Raw genomic sequence first — 19,251 nt, forward strand, 5'->3', positions numbered from 1 at the left:
ATAAAATAAAAAAATACTTGCAGAGCGCCTTCTACCCACAGACATCCAAGCCTTAATCGATCAAAAATCCCAGTGTGTGTTCAAAGTATGCCATGGTGGACAGTGTTGAAAGTGGCAGAGTTTGAGAAGGATCAGGATCGGGAAGATATGGTAAGGCGGTGGATGTCAATATTTGGAGACATGGGAAAAAGACGATTCCTCCTTTCATTAACAAACTACAAAATTGGTTAGGTCTGGCTTATGGAACATGAAATAACTACTTATGAGACTATAGGTCAAGACAGAAGTTACCTTCTGTTAGCTTGACCACTAGAGAGTCACTGGCTGAGGGTAGTTTCACTTCTAGTAGTTCAGCTCTTGTTGTTCAGTAAAAAGGCTGTGCAGCAACAAAGATTACCTGAATGTCATTGCGATGTAAAAACGCCGGCCTCTGAAGGACGTGCCAAAGTTTGTACACTGAGTCTAATGCTGACAGAGGGTATTGAGTAATTGTAAACAGTAGGGGGGGTATTTTGTCTTCACCAGTGACCTCACTGGTCATTAGTATACCAATACTTTTTTATCTCTTTAGTTTTATATAGCGCAAACTCGACCTGGAGATATCCGGTATCAGAGCGCTTTACATGAGTACCAGTTTCATTACAGATGGACACAATCATTTTTAGTTAGGCTCCTTCTTAAGTTAGTACAGCTACTTCTAAGCGTGCAGTGAAATAAGTATACACTTGACAAGTGCAGTCAAAAACAGTTATCTGGGCAAGAGTCAAACCCATTGCACTGACATTCTGAAACTCCAAGGCAGAAAAACAAAACGTTAGCAGGTATCAACGGGTATCGATGGCAATCTAATTAATTCTTCTAATCGCATTGGTTCAGTGATGTTTTTAGGTCTCTGCCAGACAGCTCAAGCTATGTGGTTACAAAATACTTAAAGTAAACTTACTTTAGACTTACAACCTGCCCATTGCTTACCATTGGTTGGCTTTATTCTGCATCTTATTTGCATACTTATTTGGTGGCTTGCCTTCCTCTTCTTTTGTTTGTAACTCCCCTCAAAGTACAGCCTCTTTACAATCTTTTTGATTGGCTGTCTTTTATCATTCCACTGCTCACACTGAGTGATCTTATTTTATTTTTTATTAAGCACTCCAAGAGTGCATGTGTTGCCTAGCTCTTTCACTCGTGTACTGCTTCCTTCCCTTAAACTACCCACACCTCCACATCCTTTGTTGCCCTCCAACACTCCCAGTTTCAGAAAGCTCAGCAATGGGTATATTTGCGCTGTGGTATGGCTGAAGAGCAGACTTGAAGGTTTGTTTTATCTCCCACATTCCACCTCTGCTATCTTTCTCAATCCAACTAACAGACTCACATGTCCACCACTCAAATTAATTTCATATTGCGCTATATTGATTCACAACTAATCTTTTTGGGTTCCGGAGTAGCGTGCTACTCGCCAAAAAGTACTTTGAAGCCAGGTATGATGTACAAACGCTATATAAACATAATTACAATTACATACACAAGCACAAGTTTAGCACACAAGGTTTTCAGGGTACTGCGAGTAAAGCCATCTGCTCCACTCACTCAGCTGGTGTCTGATGCAGAAGGTGTACTTAGCACAAGACCTCTCCTGGAGCTCATACATATGTTCCCTGGGTTACAACAGAGGCCCAATTGCTAAATCCTGTAGAAAGTAAATTTGGACATTCTGACATTTCGTTTTTCTTCTAAAATTCTGTTTAGAGCTTGAGGAGTAAAAAGAATTTGGAAAAAAAACTTTGCAATTTATAAAGATTGAAAACATTGAATTCAATGTACAGTTTTGAAATACCTTAAGATATTGGTTTGCTTTTCCAAGAGTTCTTAGATTTTTTTACATTTTATTTATTAGAAAGAATACTTTTTTTAAAGACACACATTGCTCAAGCCAAAAGTTCAACACTCACTTTATAAAAGCGAGACCTACTAGCTTTGTCTTGGTTTGTTTACAATGAAGCACAGTTGCGCAAAACATGGATCTTTAGCAAATATTTATATCTTATTATATATAAATGCAGAAGAATTAATGCTGTGAAAAAAGCAATAATTTGTTACTAAATGGTCAGCCTGGCTGATTCAATGATGTTTATTTCAGGCTTTCTTTATGTGGCATTGTGTGCTGCTGGAGCACATGCGTGAGCACAGAGCCCTGAGAGGCATAGTTAGTATTTACCTTGAAATATTGGCCTTACCAGTGCAGAAGGTTACATGCAGGACATGATGGGAAGAGGAAGGTTGGTTGCTGTTGCTTTGGGGATGCAGGGTACAGTGCATGATATCAATTTCAAGCTGCTGTCCTGAGAGCAATTTACAAACCTTGTCGCACAAGTGAAGCCACATGCCCAGCGCCGGCTTCCGATAGATGCCCATTCCAGTGGCCACCAGCACCTGCAGCAGAGAAGGAGTTAGAAATCACTGCGTAGTGATGGTTTGACAGAGCACAGCCAGCTTTAGGTAACAGGGCTGTGCTGACCTAAGGGCAGGACAGCAGCAGCCAAGACACACACATACACATCAAGTCGACAAAGACCCACCTGCCACAGTGCCACCTATTCACAATCCTACACCAGCCTTGCTGGCCAAGGCCACACTAACATGCAACAATACAACAAGTAATGGAAAAGCCAATAGACTAATGCACATTAAGAGCATTTGTGAATGTCTGGTTATTCATAAATTGGCACACTGCGGAGGACCTAGTCACAGAGACGTGTATTGTCATTCACATGAATATTTACTATTACACTTAGGTGCAATGAACAACTATGTGTACACTTACATCCCGACCCCCTCAAATCAGGAGGTCGAGCCTCTTACACCAAGATTTGCGAGTGTAAAATTACTGCTAGTAACTTTGCGCATGCTGGTGAAGATCTTCGCACTGTGGCGGAAATCTCCTGATGGGAAAATTAATAAAGTTTCCTATTTGTTAAAAAATATATTAAACATATTTTAATGTAAAATAGAAATGTAAACTAATTTATAATAACCTAAAAGTAACTAATGAAATAAAATGTTTCAGCACATTACAGCACACTAACTCAAATGAATTACAGCACACTAGCCCAAATAAATGAATATTAAACAATTTAAATAGGTTAACATCATTTAATTTATAAATAATATCTTGTTTTTAAATCTTTAAAAAAAATCCTATCATCACTAAGATTTTTATTTGTATTTAATTCGTTGTAAATGTTGTAAAAGATTACGTGGTTAATTAATTGAAATTATTTTTCAATAAAGGTTTAGCTATTTTTTTTAATTAAGTTTAACTTAACATAATAAAATCATTACAAAGTATACATTTTAATATGTATATGTAAATGTTCAATACATTTCAATCATGTAACAGTAGTACCTATGGGATGTTACTTTACATCGGGAAAGAGGAGCGAACACAACTAGGCACACGGCGAGAGACGCACCTTGATGTAAGTGTGACTAACCGGGTCTCTCCTTCACCCTCCTCCCATGGGGTATTTAGGCAGCCACTTGACTGGGTAGGTGCAGAAGCTCGAGCACCCATCAAAAACCTACCCCTGATGCGTGCACATCCAGCACAGCATAGCCTCGGGAACCTCAACTTACACTGTGAGGGCACCTCGTGGAGAGATCGACTTATAGAGATCGCCAGCCTACCCTAGCGACTTCCCACTAGGGTACATAACTAGCTTGACAGGGTTATCACTGTGTAACCCCCTTTCCTTTTCCTTTCACGGACGTGCACTTTTTCTAACTCATTATTTCTAGGTCCTGAAGAAACGCGACTGATCATTAGGACTTTTGTAGCGTGAAACATGTCGACCTTGTGATTAGTTACACTGGCACATTGAGCCTCTCGTAACTCACTAACCTGTTGGTTTTTTAGCCTACCAAGGACACCAGAAGAATAAATAATCCTACAGTGGATGCCCTTAGGTATTTTTAACTTTTCTTGCACGCACCATATTCACTCTTCATAGAATACTTTCCCTTACCTACTGCCCCCACACCTGCACGAACCATACAGCTTTTTCTCTTTTAAAAGATCTCCGCAAAAGAGACCCTTCGGGGGCCCGTCAGACATTGCAGCGTCGGTCTGACGAGGAGAACTAAAAGCCCGATGATGAAGCATGACAACCTTCTGGGTGTGTAAGGGCGAATAAGAGGCAAGACTTGGTCTTCCCCTTCAGGATTGGTTTCCTTGATATTGGGGATATACATCTGTCTCTTTTCCTCTTCTCTCACCTCTGCCTCTCTCTTACATCTTCTTCTCTCTCTCCTTTTCTATTTTTGGGTGACATTCATGCGCCCATTATCATGGAACAGTGTCTTTTTTGATTTAGCCATTATTAAGAGGAGCACGGACACTGGACCGTAACAAGCTCCTGGTCCCCCCTCGTCTTCGTTTTTGATCCAGTATTTAGGAACCTCCATTAGGGTTTAAGGAAACTCTTTCAGGTAGAGTCTGACACGGGTCAACCTACCCAGTGGTACTTTCGAGCCAACTTAGGTAAGATAGGAGCGCACATTCATTTTCATGTCCTGATGAATGCAGCAGACTCCTTGGGCCATTTGGGCAAAAACATGGACTACTTTAATCACCATGGTGATGAGGTACTAATTCCCCCATTCTCCATTTTAATACCAAGAAGTTGCCTATTGAAATAAATGCATTTTGGCACTTACATTGGTTTTTAAATAATCACTCACTTTCACAGGCCCTTACTTAGATTTAGAAGTGCCTCCCTTTCTCCAGGTGAATGCCTGCTCTCTACCAAACCGAGTTTCTAGAGAGCGAGGACTGCCAATGATGAAGCTTGACACCTGGTAGTGTGCAAGGGCAGTCCTTCACTTTTTTGGGTGAGATGCCCGGTACTCTACCGAGTACCGCTTATACCCTTGGTCATTTTTCATTCAGGTTGGAGGTGAGCTCAGCCTGAATACCATGTGCCTCTAGTTTCCTCCCTTGGGACTTCCCGGGGTTAGTGTGTTTCATGTTATTTTAATTTCCTGCTGCCACGGTTTTTATGGAAGTGTGTTGCAGTAGCGGTGAGGGGCCACGTGAGGAAATTTACTTACTCCAAAGCTGGACTGGAGTACATTTAAACCTGTTCGGATTTTAGAAGTGTAAATTGTAAATAGCAATTACATACTTTTTAAGGGTGTTGGTTTGTATTAGCGTGTGCTTCTCTAAACCCCTTCTTTTTTCCAACCACTCCCCCTTCTCCCTCACACATTTACTACAGAAATGCACACCTATGTGTGTGGGTAGAAACAAAAGATAGGATAGACGGAGGCCTCCGACAATCGGTTTGGGACTAGCAAAATGCGTCAGTAGTATAACTTACATACTACAAAATATACTTTATGACTAGGTCCCTGTGCGAGTCCGAAAAGTGGTCAATGATGTGAGCAATGTAAGTTGTATAGTTTGCATAAAGACTGTGATTTGTGTGAGTACTAACTAGCCTTTCCCCGTGCCTGGGCATACTTGTATGAAGGAGACCTGGTCTGCATGGATCAGATATAACTGCAAACAAACAAAATGGTTACTTACCAGTAGGAGTAGTTTTGCAGCTTGAAGAATTTTCTGGATTCACAGGCTGTGCATTATTCCGCCATCTAGTGGTTGGGTCCGGAATTTTCTTTTTAGTTTTTTCCTTGTTTTGGCTGCTGTCGACCACCATTTGGTGCTAGGTACATCCTGTGTGCAATGTCAGGCGGTATCCTGGAGGTCGACGTGAGTGGTAGCCATCTTCAGATTCTTTTTTCCAGTTTTTATTCTTGTGTGTTTTCCTCGAGATAGTTATATAATAACTGATAAACTCCTGTGCTTCCCACCTGTTGGTTTTCCTTATAGGGGAGGCCGGGTGAGTTGCATGTGAATCCAGAAAATTCTTCAAGCTGCAAAACTACTCCTACAGGTAAGTAACCATTTCGTTTTGCAGCGTGAATCCTTTTCTGGATTCACATGTTGTGCTTTAGATTATGTAGCGTATTCTGTCGTGCTTGGGAGGTTGTGGTGAAAGGAAGGCCTTGCAAACCGGTGTTGAAGCACCTTTTGTCATGTTTGAGTTTCCTTATTCGTTTGTATATCCACACAATAATGTTTTGTAAAGGTGGGTGGTGATGCCCATGTTGCTGCTGCACAAATGGAGTCAATGGGTACATTGGACATAAAGGCTAGTGTTGCTCCTTTCTTTCTAGTGGAGTCAGCTGTTGGTTAAATTGTTAGTTCATTTTTGGCATTGGCATAACATAATTGGATGGCTTGTACTATCAATAGCTGCCTTTGTGACAGGTGATCCTGTGTCAATATGTGCGTATGGGATGAACAATCGTTTTGTTTTTCTGATTTTCTCTGTTTTTTTAAAAATAATGCAATAATTCCCTCCTTACATCTAGGGTATCGAGGCTTCTTTTTACTTTAGTTTTTGTGTTTTTGAACAAAACCTGTAGGAGAATGTTCCGATTTAAGTGATACTTAGATACCACCTTTGGGACGAAATGTGAGTTAGTTTTTTTAAATCACCTTATCCTTGTGGAGTTGTAAAAATAGTTCTTGTATTGTTAAGGCGTGCAGTTCACTTACTCTTCGTAGAGCTGTTATAGCAATGAGAAATTGTGTTTTTAGAATAATGTGCTTGAGGTCCGCTGTATGCATGGGCTCAAAGGGCTTTCCCATTAGTTCCGAAAGCACTGTATTTAAACTCTATGTGGGTATAGGACCTGCACTTGGTGAAGGGCCTATACCCATATATGCTTTTTGCTCCTTCCAAAAATCTTTTAATTACTGGTCTTGTAAAGAAACTTTTACATGTTTTCCCCTTGTGTATGCTACAATGGCAGCAAGGTACACATTTATGCTTGAGTAGTTGATGTTACTGTCTAAGAGGTAAGTCAGGTGAGTAGTAACGGTTTCTTGCGTGTTGATTGAACTCAGTTTCTTGTAAGCGGCGCACCATGTGGTCTATCACTTCCATTTTGCTGTACAGCATTTTTTTATGTTTTCTTGCCTCCTTTTAGAATTTCCATGGTTCATAGAGGCAGATTGAGGTGTCCACATTTTATGTATTCAGACCCCAAGCCGTTAGGTGTAGTGTTGCTGGCTCTGGGTGAAAGTTCTGAACCTGGTGCATTGCTAGCAGGTCCTTTTCTGCTCCGAGTCGAACCATCTCCCCTTTTAAAGGTTGTAGGAGAGTTGAATACCATGTCTGCCTTGGCCATAGAGGAGCAATGAGAATTATATTTGTTACTGGATCTTTTGATTTTTGTAACACTCTTTGCAGCAGGGGTATCAGTGGAAAGGTGTAAGAAAATATCTTTGACCAGATAAGTGAAAGTGCATTTCCCTGCGATAGGTGGTGTGGAAACCTCGATGTAACAGGACTTGCATTTTTTGTTCTGCACTGTTGCAAACAGGTCTGTTACTGGTGTTCCCCAGATTCTGAACAGATACTGTACTGTTTTGTTCTTCAATTCCCATTCGTGGAGCAGTTGTTCTGTCTGCTCCGCTGGTCCGCTGTAATGTTGTCTACTACTGGTAGGTGTGCAGTTAGTAAGTTGATTTTGTGAATTATTGTCCATTGCCAGATTTCCTGTGCAAGTTTACTCAGGGGACAGGATTTTGTCCCTCCTTGCTTGTTCAGATAAAACATTGTTGTTGTATTGTCTGTTTGGATCAGGATTGTTTCCCCCTGAATGTGTTTGGGGAATGCTTTTAGAGATAGAAATACTGTTTTCATTTCCAAAAAGTTGATGTGCATTGTGGAATCGTGCTTGTTCATTGCCCATGTACTTTCAGCCGGTTGAAATGCGCTCCCCAACCGTTGAGGGATGCGTCCGTGGTGACTGCCACAGTTGGAGTTGGGTTCCTTAAAGGTCTCCCTTGTGCTACTGTGATGCCCACCATTGTATCTCCGCGTGCACCTATTAAGTAACAACCACTAGATCTTCCTAACTTCCTGTGGCTTGAGACCAGCTGTAGGTAAGCCATTTTTGGAATGGTGCATGTGTAGTCTGGCATGAGGGATCAGTGGGATGCATGATGCCATCATGCCCATTAGTTTCATGACCCTCCTTACTGTCAGAGACTGACCCTTCTGGTAAAGTCTTGTATCCTTCTACCAAAGAGAATGGTAGAAGGATATTCTCCCCCCACAGGTCAATTGTGTGGGTCTTTGTATGAGGGTAAGTCAATTTGATCCATGTGATCTTCCTCTAGAGGTTTGGTCTCTTCCTCTTCAATTGCCTTTTCCTCGAAAGGGCTGTTTTTGTTGTTGGTGCCAATCTTGGAATCCTGACTGCTGACCCATTTGCTGACGGGTTTTGCACGCAAGTTTGCTGAGACATTTGTTGTCCTTGTGCAAATGTGCCTCTACCTGTGGGCTTTCTGCTATTACACCCCCTTCTTTTAAAGGAACCTCTTTGTTGCAGGGCACCCATTGCCATGGTTGTTTCATTATCCTTTTTAAGGTTGAGCATTGGGGACCTCTTGTATACACTTTAGTATATACTTATATGTGTATGTACTTTGTGGGCTCTGGAGATCAGCCCTAGGACTGGTCTGCTTCCGCTTAGAGACTTTCTTTGCTGTTCAACTGCCTCTACTTAACTGTCAACGACCAGTAGAGGTCAGTAAAACAGCAGAATTGCTTTCTGCTGAGGGACTTCCTTTTTTTAAATTTATCTGCCAACTGCCTCTATTTAACTTTCTTGATTGAAAAAGACCAGCAGAGGTCAGTAAAATACCACATTCAATTTAGCATGCTCTAGATTCCAGTCCATAGAAATTGTCTTTTTAGAATAATGTGCTTGAGGTCCGCTGTATGCATGGGCTCAAAGGGCTTTCCCATTAGTTGTGAAAGCACTGTATTTAAACTCCATGTGGGTATAGGACCTGCACTTGGTGAAGGTCCTATACCCATCTATGGTTTTTGCTCCTTCCATAAATCTTTTAATTACTGGTCTTGTAAAGAAACTTTTACATGGATTCCAGTCCATGGAAATTGTCTTCCACGACATCATAGACAATTTTTTTTTCTTCAAATCTTGTATTTTCTGTAAATCTGTATGACCACAGAAGGACCTGATTTTATATTAAAAACAGAGCTTTGGACTAAACAATTTCCTGCGCAAAAGCAATATTTCTCTGTGTGTTCCCAAAATCTGGTGTGCCACGCAGTTTGGTGCTTTCTTTCCCTCCATGTTAAAGATCAGTAGATGTTTCAGCACCCAGACTAATGTGCTACATAGCTAAATACAAATTAAGTCCCAAAGATGAGACCGATTGCATTGCAAATGCTTGTTATTTGTTGAAGGGATGTATCTACTTCGTTGCCAAACAGTGCTTCTCCATTGAATGGCCTATTAATGATGGAGGTTTGAACTTCCTGCTTGAATCCTGTGATCCTGAGCCAGGAATGTCTTCTCAGTATGGTTCCTGTGCACATCTGCCTACTAGCAGTGTCTGAGGCATCCAACGCTGACTTTAGACAGGTGTATGCCACGTTTCTTCCCTCCTGCTTTCTTTGTCTTCATCAGGAAGTTTGCTCAAGGTTTCCTCTATCTCATCCAACTGTTGGTGGCCATATCTATTTAGCAGGGCATTTGAGTTAGCAATACACCATAGTGTTGCTGCCTCTTTCTCCATTCTCCTCCCCACCATGTCAATCCTCTTACTTTCTTTTTCAGGTGGTGGCCCTGTATTGGACACTGCATTGGCTCTCCTCCTGTCTGCGGTGACAACAATAGAGTCAAGTACTGTACTTCCCTGAATATATTTCTGGTCCTTCGAAGAAGGTTTGTACTTTTTCTCTACTCTGGGGGTTACCCCTTGTTTGAAGCTGGATCTTTGAATGTTTCTTTGGCTTAGTCCAGGATACTGGGTAGCATAGGCAGGTGTTGTGTTTCTCTTGTAGCTGGTGCCAGTTTTTCTAGCAAGAAACACATGTCTCCTTTTTCCTCCTCTAACGGTACTCCAAATTGATTTTCTGCCTTTTTGACAATGTCATTGTAGAAAGTTATGTCATCTGGAGATGAAGCTTTCTAAGGGTGGCTGCAAATTTCTTCTTGCGGGCTCTCGGTGTCGAGGTTGTTCCATGTATTCTCGAAATTTTGGGAGACTTCCTCATCTTTGGGTAGGTCTCCATATTCCTCTGGTTCTTCACCTAGAGGTTCCGGGGTTGGAGGGCAGTCAAAAATAGCCTATTCCTCCCCCTCTGCACCTTTTCCCTTTTGGCGTCGACGTTGTCCATTTCGTTCACCGGGGCCTTTGGGATTCAAAAATCTTTTAGTGAGGCGTCAAAATCCTTTTCCTTTTGCAGGATAGCCGCCATCTCCTCCTCGAGCCTCTTCCTTTTCCTCTCAACCTCTAAGGCTCTCTCGGCATCTGAGGTCTGAGATTTGCTTTTCTTCCCGATGTCGACTATGTTGTGCCCTTCTTTGCAGGTTCAGTGTCGACCCGTGGCTTCGGAATCTTTTGCGATTTTGACTCCTCGGTGACCTTTGGTTGGGTCCCGTGGGGTTCTTTTAACCGCGGCTGACCCTGGAACGCCTTTTTGGTCGGCTTCGGGGCTGCCTTGACCGCCTTATGTTCGTGGTGCTTCAGTTCCAATGGATTTTTAAGGTGTCTTACCTTTCCAGTCTTCTTTTTCAGGTCTTTCGCCTTCTTCTCAGCGTGGATCTTTTCGAGTCTCCTTCTAGGACCTCAACATCAGATCCCTAGTGCGTCGACTCCGCTGGTGCTCCATGTTCTTCCTTGTCGCTCGAGAAAGCTAGGTCTCTCATGAAAGTTTTCTTCGATGTTTGCGACATTGTGGTGTAGTGGGTCTGTCTTTGTTTCTGGCGTGTTCTTAGCGTCTTGGGCAGGAACGTTGCACAGGCCTCACAGTCCTAGTCAAGAAGGTCTCATTGTACCTCTTGTGAGTTTGTGTCACACTTCTACGGACAATCAGGAGGTCAAGAGTGCCTACTGCGGCTGAGTCCTTGCTGCACAACTTGTGCTGACGCTGCACGTATCCGGGCAAAAAGAGGCAGCGTCAGCACAAGTTGTGCAGCAAGAACTCAGCCGCAGTAGGCACCCTTGACCTCCTGATTGCCCGTAGAAGTGTGACACAAATCACCACTGTACATCAATCCTGATCTGCAGCAGCACCTGCTCTTCCAACATTGTGTCCCATGCACAGTCCATAATCTGAACCTGTGGCGCCTATGCTGTTCCATACACAGATCTCCATCCTGACCTGCAGCAGGCTCTGTTCTCCATGCACTAAGTGGCGTGTAGTGCAGATGATGGAAGTCTTCTTTTCTACACAAGTTCCACCATTAGGCCATGCATTTGCTCCCAGTTCTCAGGTCAACATTCAAATCATCCTTTCTACTCCCCTTTTTCCTGGTTCATTTACACAGGTCGCTACGCTCGCCTCATTGCTCACCTAAATATAAACCCGATATGACGTGAAAACTCACCTCGCTTACATCTATGAGTTATCCACTCACCTCTGATCACCTGAACAGGTACTGTAGTCCCTCTTCATCCTACTCTTGTCGGAACAGGTAGGGCCTTCTTTCCTCCAGTCTCACCTAACGCTAATGTTCGCCTGCGCAGGTACCCTAGTTCCTCATACACCCACCTGCACAAGTACACCCCTCTTTCTTTCAGCCTCATGTGGCCCACCTTCACAGATAATCCACACCCCACCAATGCTCACCTGCACAGGTAGCGCCAGCTGCTCGATGATGGCTTCCGCCTTGGCTTTAAACACTTCCGGCTTCAGTTTGCCACGACTGATCCCCAGCTGATTGGTGAAAAAGACAATCTGCGAGGAGCAACAGAAAAAAAGGTTAAAATCAGCTTAAAGGGCTAAAAAGAGTGTGTTGAGGGAGGAGGGGGGAATTAGAGGCTAGAAATTACCTTGTAGCCTTCGCTTAAAAGTTGCTTTAATTTTTTGGGAATTTCTGGGTATAAAATTCTGTAGACAAAGACAGGCATATTAGTGTAAAACACCATGTAGTTTTATTTCTAGGACCAATATGCTACCCTAACAATAGAAAGTTCTAATTGTGTGAATGCAGCACTCCCTGCTGTTCCAGTACTAAAGCCCAAACATAGCTCTGTCAGTGTGTCTCAATCCAAGCCTGCAGCACCCTCGCACTGCCAGCACGTGGTGGTGAGACACAAATCACCCACTGTACATCAATCCTGATCTGCAGCAGCGCCTGCTCTTCCAACATTGTGTCCCATGCACAGTCCATAATCTGAACCTGTGGCGCCTATGCTGTTCTATACAGAGAACTCCATCCTGACCTGCAGCAGGCTCTGTTCTAAAAGCAGCGAAACACATACACAGCTCCACCAATGTACCTCAATATGAACTCAGAGCATCCTCAGCTATTCGAATACTGAAAGCTCTTGCAACAGCATCTCCAGCCCACTCTCCTTTTCTTGAGGATTACTACTATAAAAAGCTAGTGGTCAAATGACTCAAAGTGAACCCGTGTCTGCGAGGAACCCACTCACCTCCAGTCATCGGGACCAACAGGAAAGACCTTTCCGGACTTTGTGGTGATGATCGTACCGTCGATGTCAAAGCCGGCGATCTGGAAGATAGGCAAGGTTCTGAGCAGGGTCTCAAGAAGCCCTCTGATGGCCACGGACCAAAGATGGCCAGCAGGAGATAGTCTCAAATAAAAACATCTACAATTAGATAGGCCTGTCACATTTATTTCTAAAATACTGAATACTGGAGGAGCTTATAAAATGCACAGATACCTAAAGAGGCTTTGTGATGGTTGAGCATTCCATGTGGGCCCCCAGAAAGAGATAACAAAATAAATGGCTCTTTAAAGCTCTCCTAAAGCTTTTTTTTTTAAACTTATTTGAGATCGAGAGGTAGTGTATCCACCAATGTGTGTCCCAATACTCTATGTGAGCTCCCCACAGCTCAATATCAGCAGTGGAAGCAGTTGTTGCTTGTCCTCATCTTGAAGGCCAGAGTGGTGTACTGTGGGTTCTCAACAACATCCCCTCCGATAGAGGTCTGAGTTCAACAGTAGCCTTTGTCTGGAAATGGCACTGAATACAGTCCGTGAAGAGAAGCACACCTAAATGCTTCTGTGCAATTAGGGGCACAAGGATATAGCAGATAACAGAGCGAAAGCAAATACGGAACCTGCCCACAAAGCATAAGGAAGGTCGAAGAAGAGCTCTTTATATTTCCAGGCTTAGAGGGTGTTGCATGAGAAAAGGAATGTTTACTCATAAGGCTCAATTTTAACAATCAATCTTTTTTTGTAAGTACTGACTGAATTGTTGTCAATTCATGTGAGATTTATATTATTTTGAAAACAAAAAAGTAATACAAATAAAATGTTTCAGGAGAGCAAAGTGGACCTACTTTAACTGGGGAACAGTGCAGGGTGGAACCGATTTTAAGAGGAATGGTTTGAAAAAGAGCAGACATTCTCTGACAAAAACAGAAGTAAACTAGAAAGAAAAGAATACTGAAAATGTACAAAGCCAATAGGTGACAACTCCATTCACATCTGTCTTCCCAGGAGTTGAGCCAAACGGCTCATGTTGATAGATATTATGACAATGTTGAGGCACTATGCAATGGCATGCACAAGGAGGTTCCATGGATGGCGCTGAGCTCTGCAAATCTTATACAACTAGAGAAACATATGTTATTCTACAATAGGTGCATCAGTGCACTGAAAAATCTCATAAGAGGGGTGAAACTACTGTCTGCAACAGGTTTGCATTTTGTGCTGCACAATATTTCATACAGGAAGAGAAGTGTGGAAGACTGACTGCAATAGGTGTAGGTGTCAGTTCTCCACAGAGCACATTATGTAAGAGAGGGCACAGAAGGATTGTGTGTCATAGATTTATTCGTGTGTATGAGAGCGCTGGGAAACATCTCGTACCTTGGAGCTGGCCTGCACCCCTTTCTTGTTGAAGACCAGCAGCTTGCCATGTTCCTCCCAGGAGTCTCTGGGGCAGGCGTCTCCTCTCTGGACATCTGAAGAACCAGCCTTCGGAGCGGCTGTGCTGTTTGCCTGATGGGCATGGGCCGCGGTCTCTTGGAGTTGCTTCAGCTTGCGATTGGCCTCCTCTTCGGAGTCTGAACCTGATCCCTGTTCCATGGGGCTCTCCCCCTTGGGCTTTTTGCTGCTGGGCTCTGCCTGTGCCTCCCTGTTGTTGGAGCTCCTCTTCAAGTTTTCAGGGCGATGTGCACCAAAGAAGTCCTTGACGGTTCTCTTTGGTATTGTTTCTCTGGGCCGGGCCGAGACATCAGTCTTGGTCTCAGAAGCTGAAGAGGGTCGTGTGGGCTTGGAGCCAGTGAAGCGAATAGTATGGGGATAGAGACCGTTCACCAACAATAAGGTCTCACCTTCCTTCATCGTAGTGCTGTCCCCCTTCTTCAACTCCAACTCCTCTACGGATGTGGGGTTAACCCCAAGCTGCAAAGACGTAACAAGCATTTTGGATACCTATTGGATGAATTACACCATTTGAGAGTTCTGACAATTCCCCTCCCACAAAATTATTAGATGAAATGGTGCAAAACATCCACACTACCGCCCACCCAGGCTGCACCAGATTTACCACTAAGCACCAGCACAGTTAAGTCCGTGCCCACTGGCCATCCCACCAAATATTAAGCACAGCAGTATGTCAAAGCCACATAGGCTCTCATAGAGAGCAGACAGTGACATTTTGCCAGCATGGAATATCAATCTACCAGTGGCTTAAGGGCGAGTCCCTCACTCTAGCAGAAGCAAAGTGCGAAGGCGACTCAGCCTAAAGGTGGCCAAAGGGTGTGCGGCTCAACCTATACGTGGGCAAACGAGAAGGGCCACATCCTACAGGCATCAAATGGCCGAGGGCGGCAGCCTAAAAGTGGGCAAGTGGTGAGGTGAGATCTCAGGCTGTAGTAGGCCAAAGGGTGAAGGCCTCAGGCTACAGATAGCTCAAATGTGAGGACCTCATTCTGAAGGCGACCAAAGTGTGAGGGCCTTCACCTATAAGTGGCAATTGTGAAGTCTCCAGGCTATAGGCAACTACATCTGCTGGGTAAACAGAGGGGGTGGTTGATTATCTCGGCCAAGAGGAAATACAGGGTTGAAACCCGGAGAAAGCTTACATATGGCCAAATGACATTGGGGGAAGTCCTACATGTAGGCCAAAGTTGGGTGGGGGTCCCGGTGTAGATGTGGCCAAAGATTAGATGTCTCGGCCTACAATCATCTAAAGGTGAGAGGAGGCCCAGCCTACAGTCAGCCAGAAAAGGTTCACAGAGGTAGCTGCCAGCTCGTGGTCAAAAGGGGGTGTTCTTGACAGGTGTTTCGATCTAAACTCAGGCAGAGGGGAAATGAGACAATGTCTTAGCCTCACCTGCGTAATGCGCACAGTCTGATGCTGCCAGTCAGCCAAAAGCTCCACTGCAATGACAGAAACAGGACAACAGCACATTAGTACAGCAGACAACACAGTTTAACTAAATACAGCTGATAAATAAACGAAAAATCACTTATTACTGACTGTAAACCACACCGTTCATTCACCCACATATCATGAAAACAGCCGGAGACAACCCTCACTCACAGCTTAGTTATTGCCACAAGTGCAATTCATCCATATCACTGTGCCACCACATCAAAGTTCAGCAAGCAGGAGGTGATGGTGGTGGGGCACACCAATGAAGGCCATCCAAAGCAGCTCACGTCAACGTGTAATACCACACCCCACCGACTTCAATCAGACTGAGATAGCAACCTACTGTAATACACCAAAGTGAACAAACTACAGTTCTTGTTTTCTAGTACCGCACCTAACATTGTGTACAAGTTAGGAATCGCACACCACTGTCAAGTCAAGTCAGAGAATCTTATATAGCGCACATATCACCAGTAGGTCTCATGTCTCACGCCTAACAAAGTTCAGATCAGCATTTTGACATGGAACAACATGGTTAAAGGGCTGCAGCATACCTTAGTGCTACTATGTCTCATGAGGTTTTTCTAGCAGCAGCTCATCTACCCTTCTGGGCGCGGTCAGCATCACAAATTGATGTGACACTCAAATACTAGTGAACTTCTTGTAGTGGTCAAGCTCTTACATGGTATTTATGTCATGGTGTCAGGCATGTGACCGATGACCCACATGGTACCACTCTTATTATTTTATATGTAACTGCAGGGTTTATCTAGCACCCCAGTGGAACTCCCTTCCAGCAGCAAGCAAGGCTTATTCATAAGGTGCTCTGCCATTGGTGGCTACTGGACGGTAGCTTAGCATTGATGTCCCAGGGCCATCAGTTCTGGTGCAGTACAAGGCAACCAATTGCCCCCTTATGCATGCTTGACTCCACATGTCAGTGGACTGAACCCCGAGCTAAAGCAATATAACACACACTAAACTTCGTTTCCAGTCAGAGCTATCACTTCTCAGCACTAGCGTAGCAAGTGTGTCATGGGCCCTAGTGCAATGAGGGACAAGCCCCCCTGACTGCTTTTTGAACTGTGGAATACAGCAATAATCAGGGTTCAGTAAGACCCTCAAGACTCTGGAGCCACTGCGCCTGCTGCACCAATGGAAGCTACCCTCTTGCTTTTCAGAATAACATTTTCTATTTACTGGTAAGTGGGCTACGGCAGCTAATATTATGAACTGCACAAGATACGACTGCCATCAGTTTTTACAGTTTTTATACACCAGATTTTAGAACGCAGGCCAATTTCCTTTTATGCTCTCTGCTAGCTTTAGGAGAGCCTGTATTAACGGTTTGTTTATATTTGCATATGTTGAGGGTAATTTAGAACATATAATGGCTCAGCATAAAGTAAAGTCTTCAGCCATCAACTACAACTTATGTACCACTGCCACTCTAAGAAACACTCAAGTGGCACCCCAGGTTACTATCAAAAACTTAAACTCTTAACTTTAAAAATCTCTCCATTTAATAAACCCCAAAAAGAATATATATTTGTAATATGATGCATATATTTTAAGGGAACTATTTCTGGAGTCCAAAGATTTTAACATCGGAAGTGACCACTTGCATAATATCCACTGTCATTTATGACTGATACATAATTGGGAGCTACACCAATCAGTGGCAGAAAGAAAATATCAACAGCAGTAACTGAATAGCAGTCGAAGTTGGCTATTTAATTATGCCATTGGCAACCAATGTTTTTATTTTATTTTTGGGCTCAACCATGAAATATTGGTTCTGAGCGCAAAACACGCATCACCTGTTAAAGTCAGCTGTTTAATAAAAGCCAATTAACGTATTTCCCAATCTGGGTGTTCCAATCCCCTATAAAAGATGTCATTAGCCCACCCCAGGGGTGAAATCTCGCCCCCAAAAGCATCTTTACTGCTATCCCTAGCAATCTGAATGACAAACTGCGTCAAATTCAAAACCATTGACCACGTTTTAGGACATTCCGTTCCTCATCCCTACTTCTCATCCCCATTTCTCATTCATCAACACTACTTCTCACCCATCACCACTGCTTCTCATCCCTACTTCAGATCTATCATTCCTACTGCTTATCCATAATACCTACTTTTCATTCATCATCCCATCGTGGAGAAGTGTGGCTCAGGGGTTAGAGGCGGCAGACCTGGAGCTTGAGTTCGGTCCGGGACCAGGGTTCAATTCCCCGCCTCGGCGGGTCTTGGGCTCAAAATTCCACGGACTCGTTAATTCTCGCTCCGGTGCCTTCTCAACTCACGGGTTCACACTCTGCGACTCTGGGCAATAGCTTGCTTAATCTCCACAACGGCCCCTCGCGGTGGGATGCCTGGCTTTCACCTTGTGGATACCCTGCCAGGGTTATCTCACAGGGGAATACCAGGACGGGTTCCCTAAGCAAGCGCTGAGATGCCCCAGGGTAAGTCGTGCGCTATATAAGTTTCATTCATTTCATTTCATCTTCTCATCCCTGCTTTTCATTTCTTCTTCTCATTCTTCATCCCTACTTCTCATGCTCCTTTTTACTTGCCACTAATAATCCCCACTTCTCACCTCTACTTCTCATCCATCATGAGATGAGAAGTAGGCGTGAGAAGTGAGAAATTAAGGTTATCCTAAAATGGATGCTCTACATCTGGATCTTACGGTAAAAAGGTCCCATCACCCTGCTCTCAGATCTCTAAATTGGTATTTCTAGAAACAAGATCCTGCTTAAAACACTGTGCATTTTAAATAAATCCATTCATAGTCAAGCACTAGGCCACCTAATTGAGCTTTTTCAGTTCTACCATCCTCAAGGAAACTTGGAATCCTCCTTTGCCAACCTCATGGCTGCTCAGCCCTAAGCTTCTAAGATTTCTGGGCAGATATCTCCACGTTCAGTGTATCTTCTTATTGAACTAATTTCCTCAACCACAGAGATTGTAAAACGACTTCACTAAACATGATGACAAAAGACTCCAGCTCCACACCTCATACGCCTGGTCGATGCAGGTGTGGACCGACTTTCCGCTGCTTGATTCACTGTAAAGCATCTACATTGAATACCAGTGAGATGCCCAAGTCTTGCATAGGATTGTTCATCCTTGATCCCGACTTGTTTTATCATCATCGTGAGACACATTCGACTCTCACCGCAGGATTTAATTGCCAGTGTTTATTCTGCCACACCTACACTTTACCCTGTTGTGTTATTCCAATGTCTCATTCCCTTCACCTGACACCTGAGGCAGCAATTTGTTATTTGAGTGCTTTACGAAAATCTATAAATAAATAATTTTAAAAAGGTTCAAAGTCCTGGAACTGGGCTTCCAGAAAAGCAGTCCAAAAAACCCTTAATCCTAAAACCCCTTTGATATGCTAGACCAGGAGACACACTCAAGTCCAAAGCATAGTATTTAGGACAAAATGAACGCCTTTAGAGCATCCAATTCAGGTAGGGCTACAAGGGGTTCAGAAGTCGGTGACAAGAGAAGCATAGTTGAAGACGGAGGCTATTTGATAGCCCACCTTATGACACAAAGCTGAACGTTTTTTCAGAGGACAAATGCTGGTGAAGGCTAGTTCACATGAATGCATTTCTAAAGTTTATATGCCCATATCTTCAAACAAGCTGTCTTCTGTCAAGATTTCAGTTTGCAGGGCACCAAACGGAGTGTAGGCACCCACCACTATACCACAAGGTTATACCAGGTGGAACAGAGAAATAGAATGAAGCGTCAGAAGCCAACATAAC

The 19,251-nt window shown here is 43.6% G+C and overlaps 1 protein-coding gene across 1 annotated transcript in view; it reads right to left on the reverse strand.

Moving 5' to 3' along the window:
* LOC147701493 (bifunctional polynucleotide phosphatase/kinase-like) overlaps nt 1–19,251 on the reverse strand; it is a 227,188-nt gene that overhangs the window by 112,332 nt on the left and 95,605 nt on the right. The window contains exons 3-8 of the mRNA XM_086930185.1: nt 15,428–15,474; nt 13,957–14,493; nt 12,548–12,627; nt 11,942–11,999; nt 11,739–11,846; nt 2,359–2,430 (exon numbers count right to left, since the gene is read on the reverse strand). Of these exons, the coding sequence (XP_086786311.1) occupies nt 2,359–2,430; nt 11,739–11,846; nt 11,942–11,999; nt 12,548–12,627; nt 13,957–14,493; nt 15,428–15,474 (902 nt within the window). The remainder of the gene's footprint in view (nt 1–2,358; nt 2,431–11,738; nt 11,847–11,941; nt 12,000–12,547; nt 12,628–13,956; nt 14,494–15,427; nt 15,475–19,251) is intronic.

This window comes from Lissotriton vulgaris, chromosome 7, assembly GCF_964263255.1.
Source record: "Lissotriton vulgaris chromosome 7, aLisVul1.2, whole genome shotgun sequence".
NCBI lineage: Eukaryota > Metazoa > Chordata > Amphibia > Caudata > Salamandridae > Lissotriton > Lissotriton vulgaris.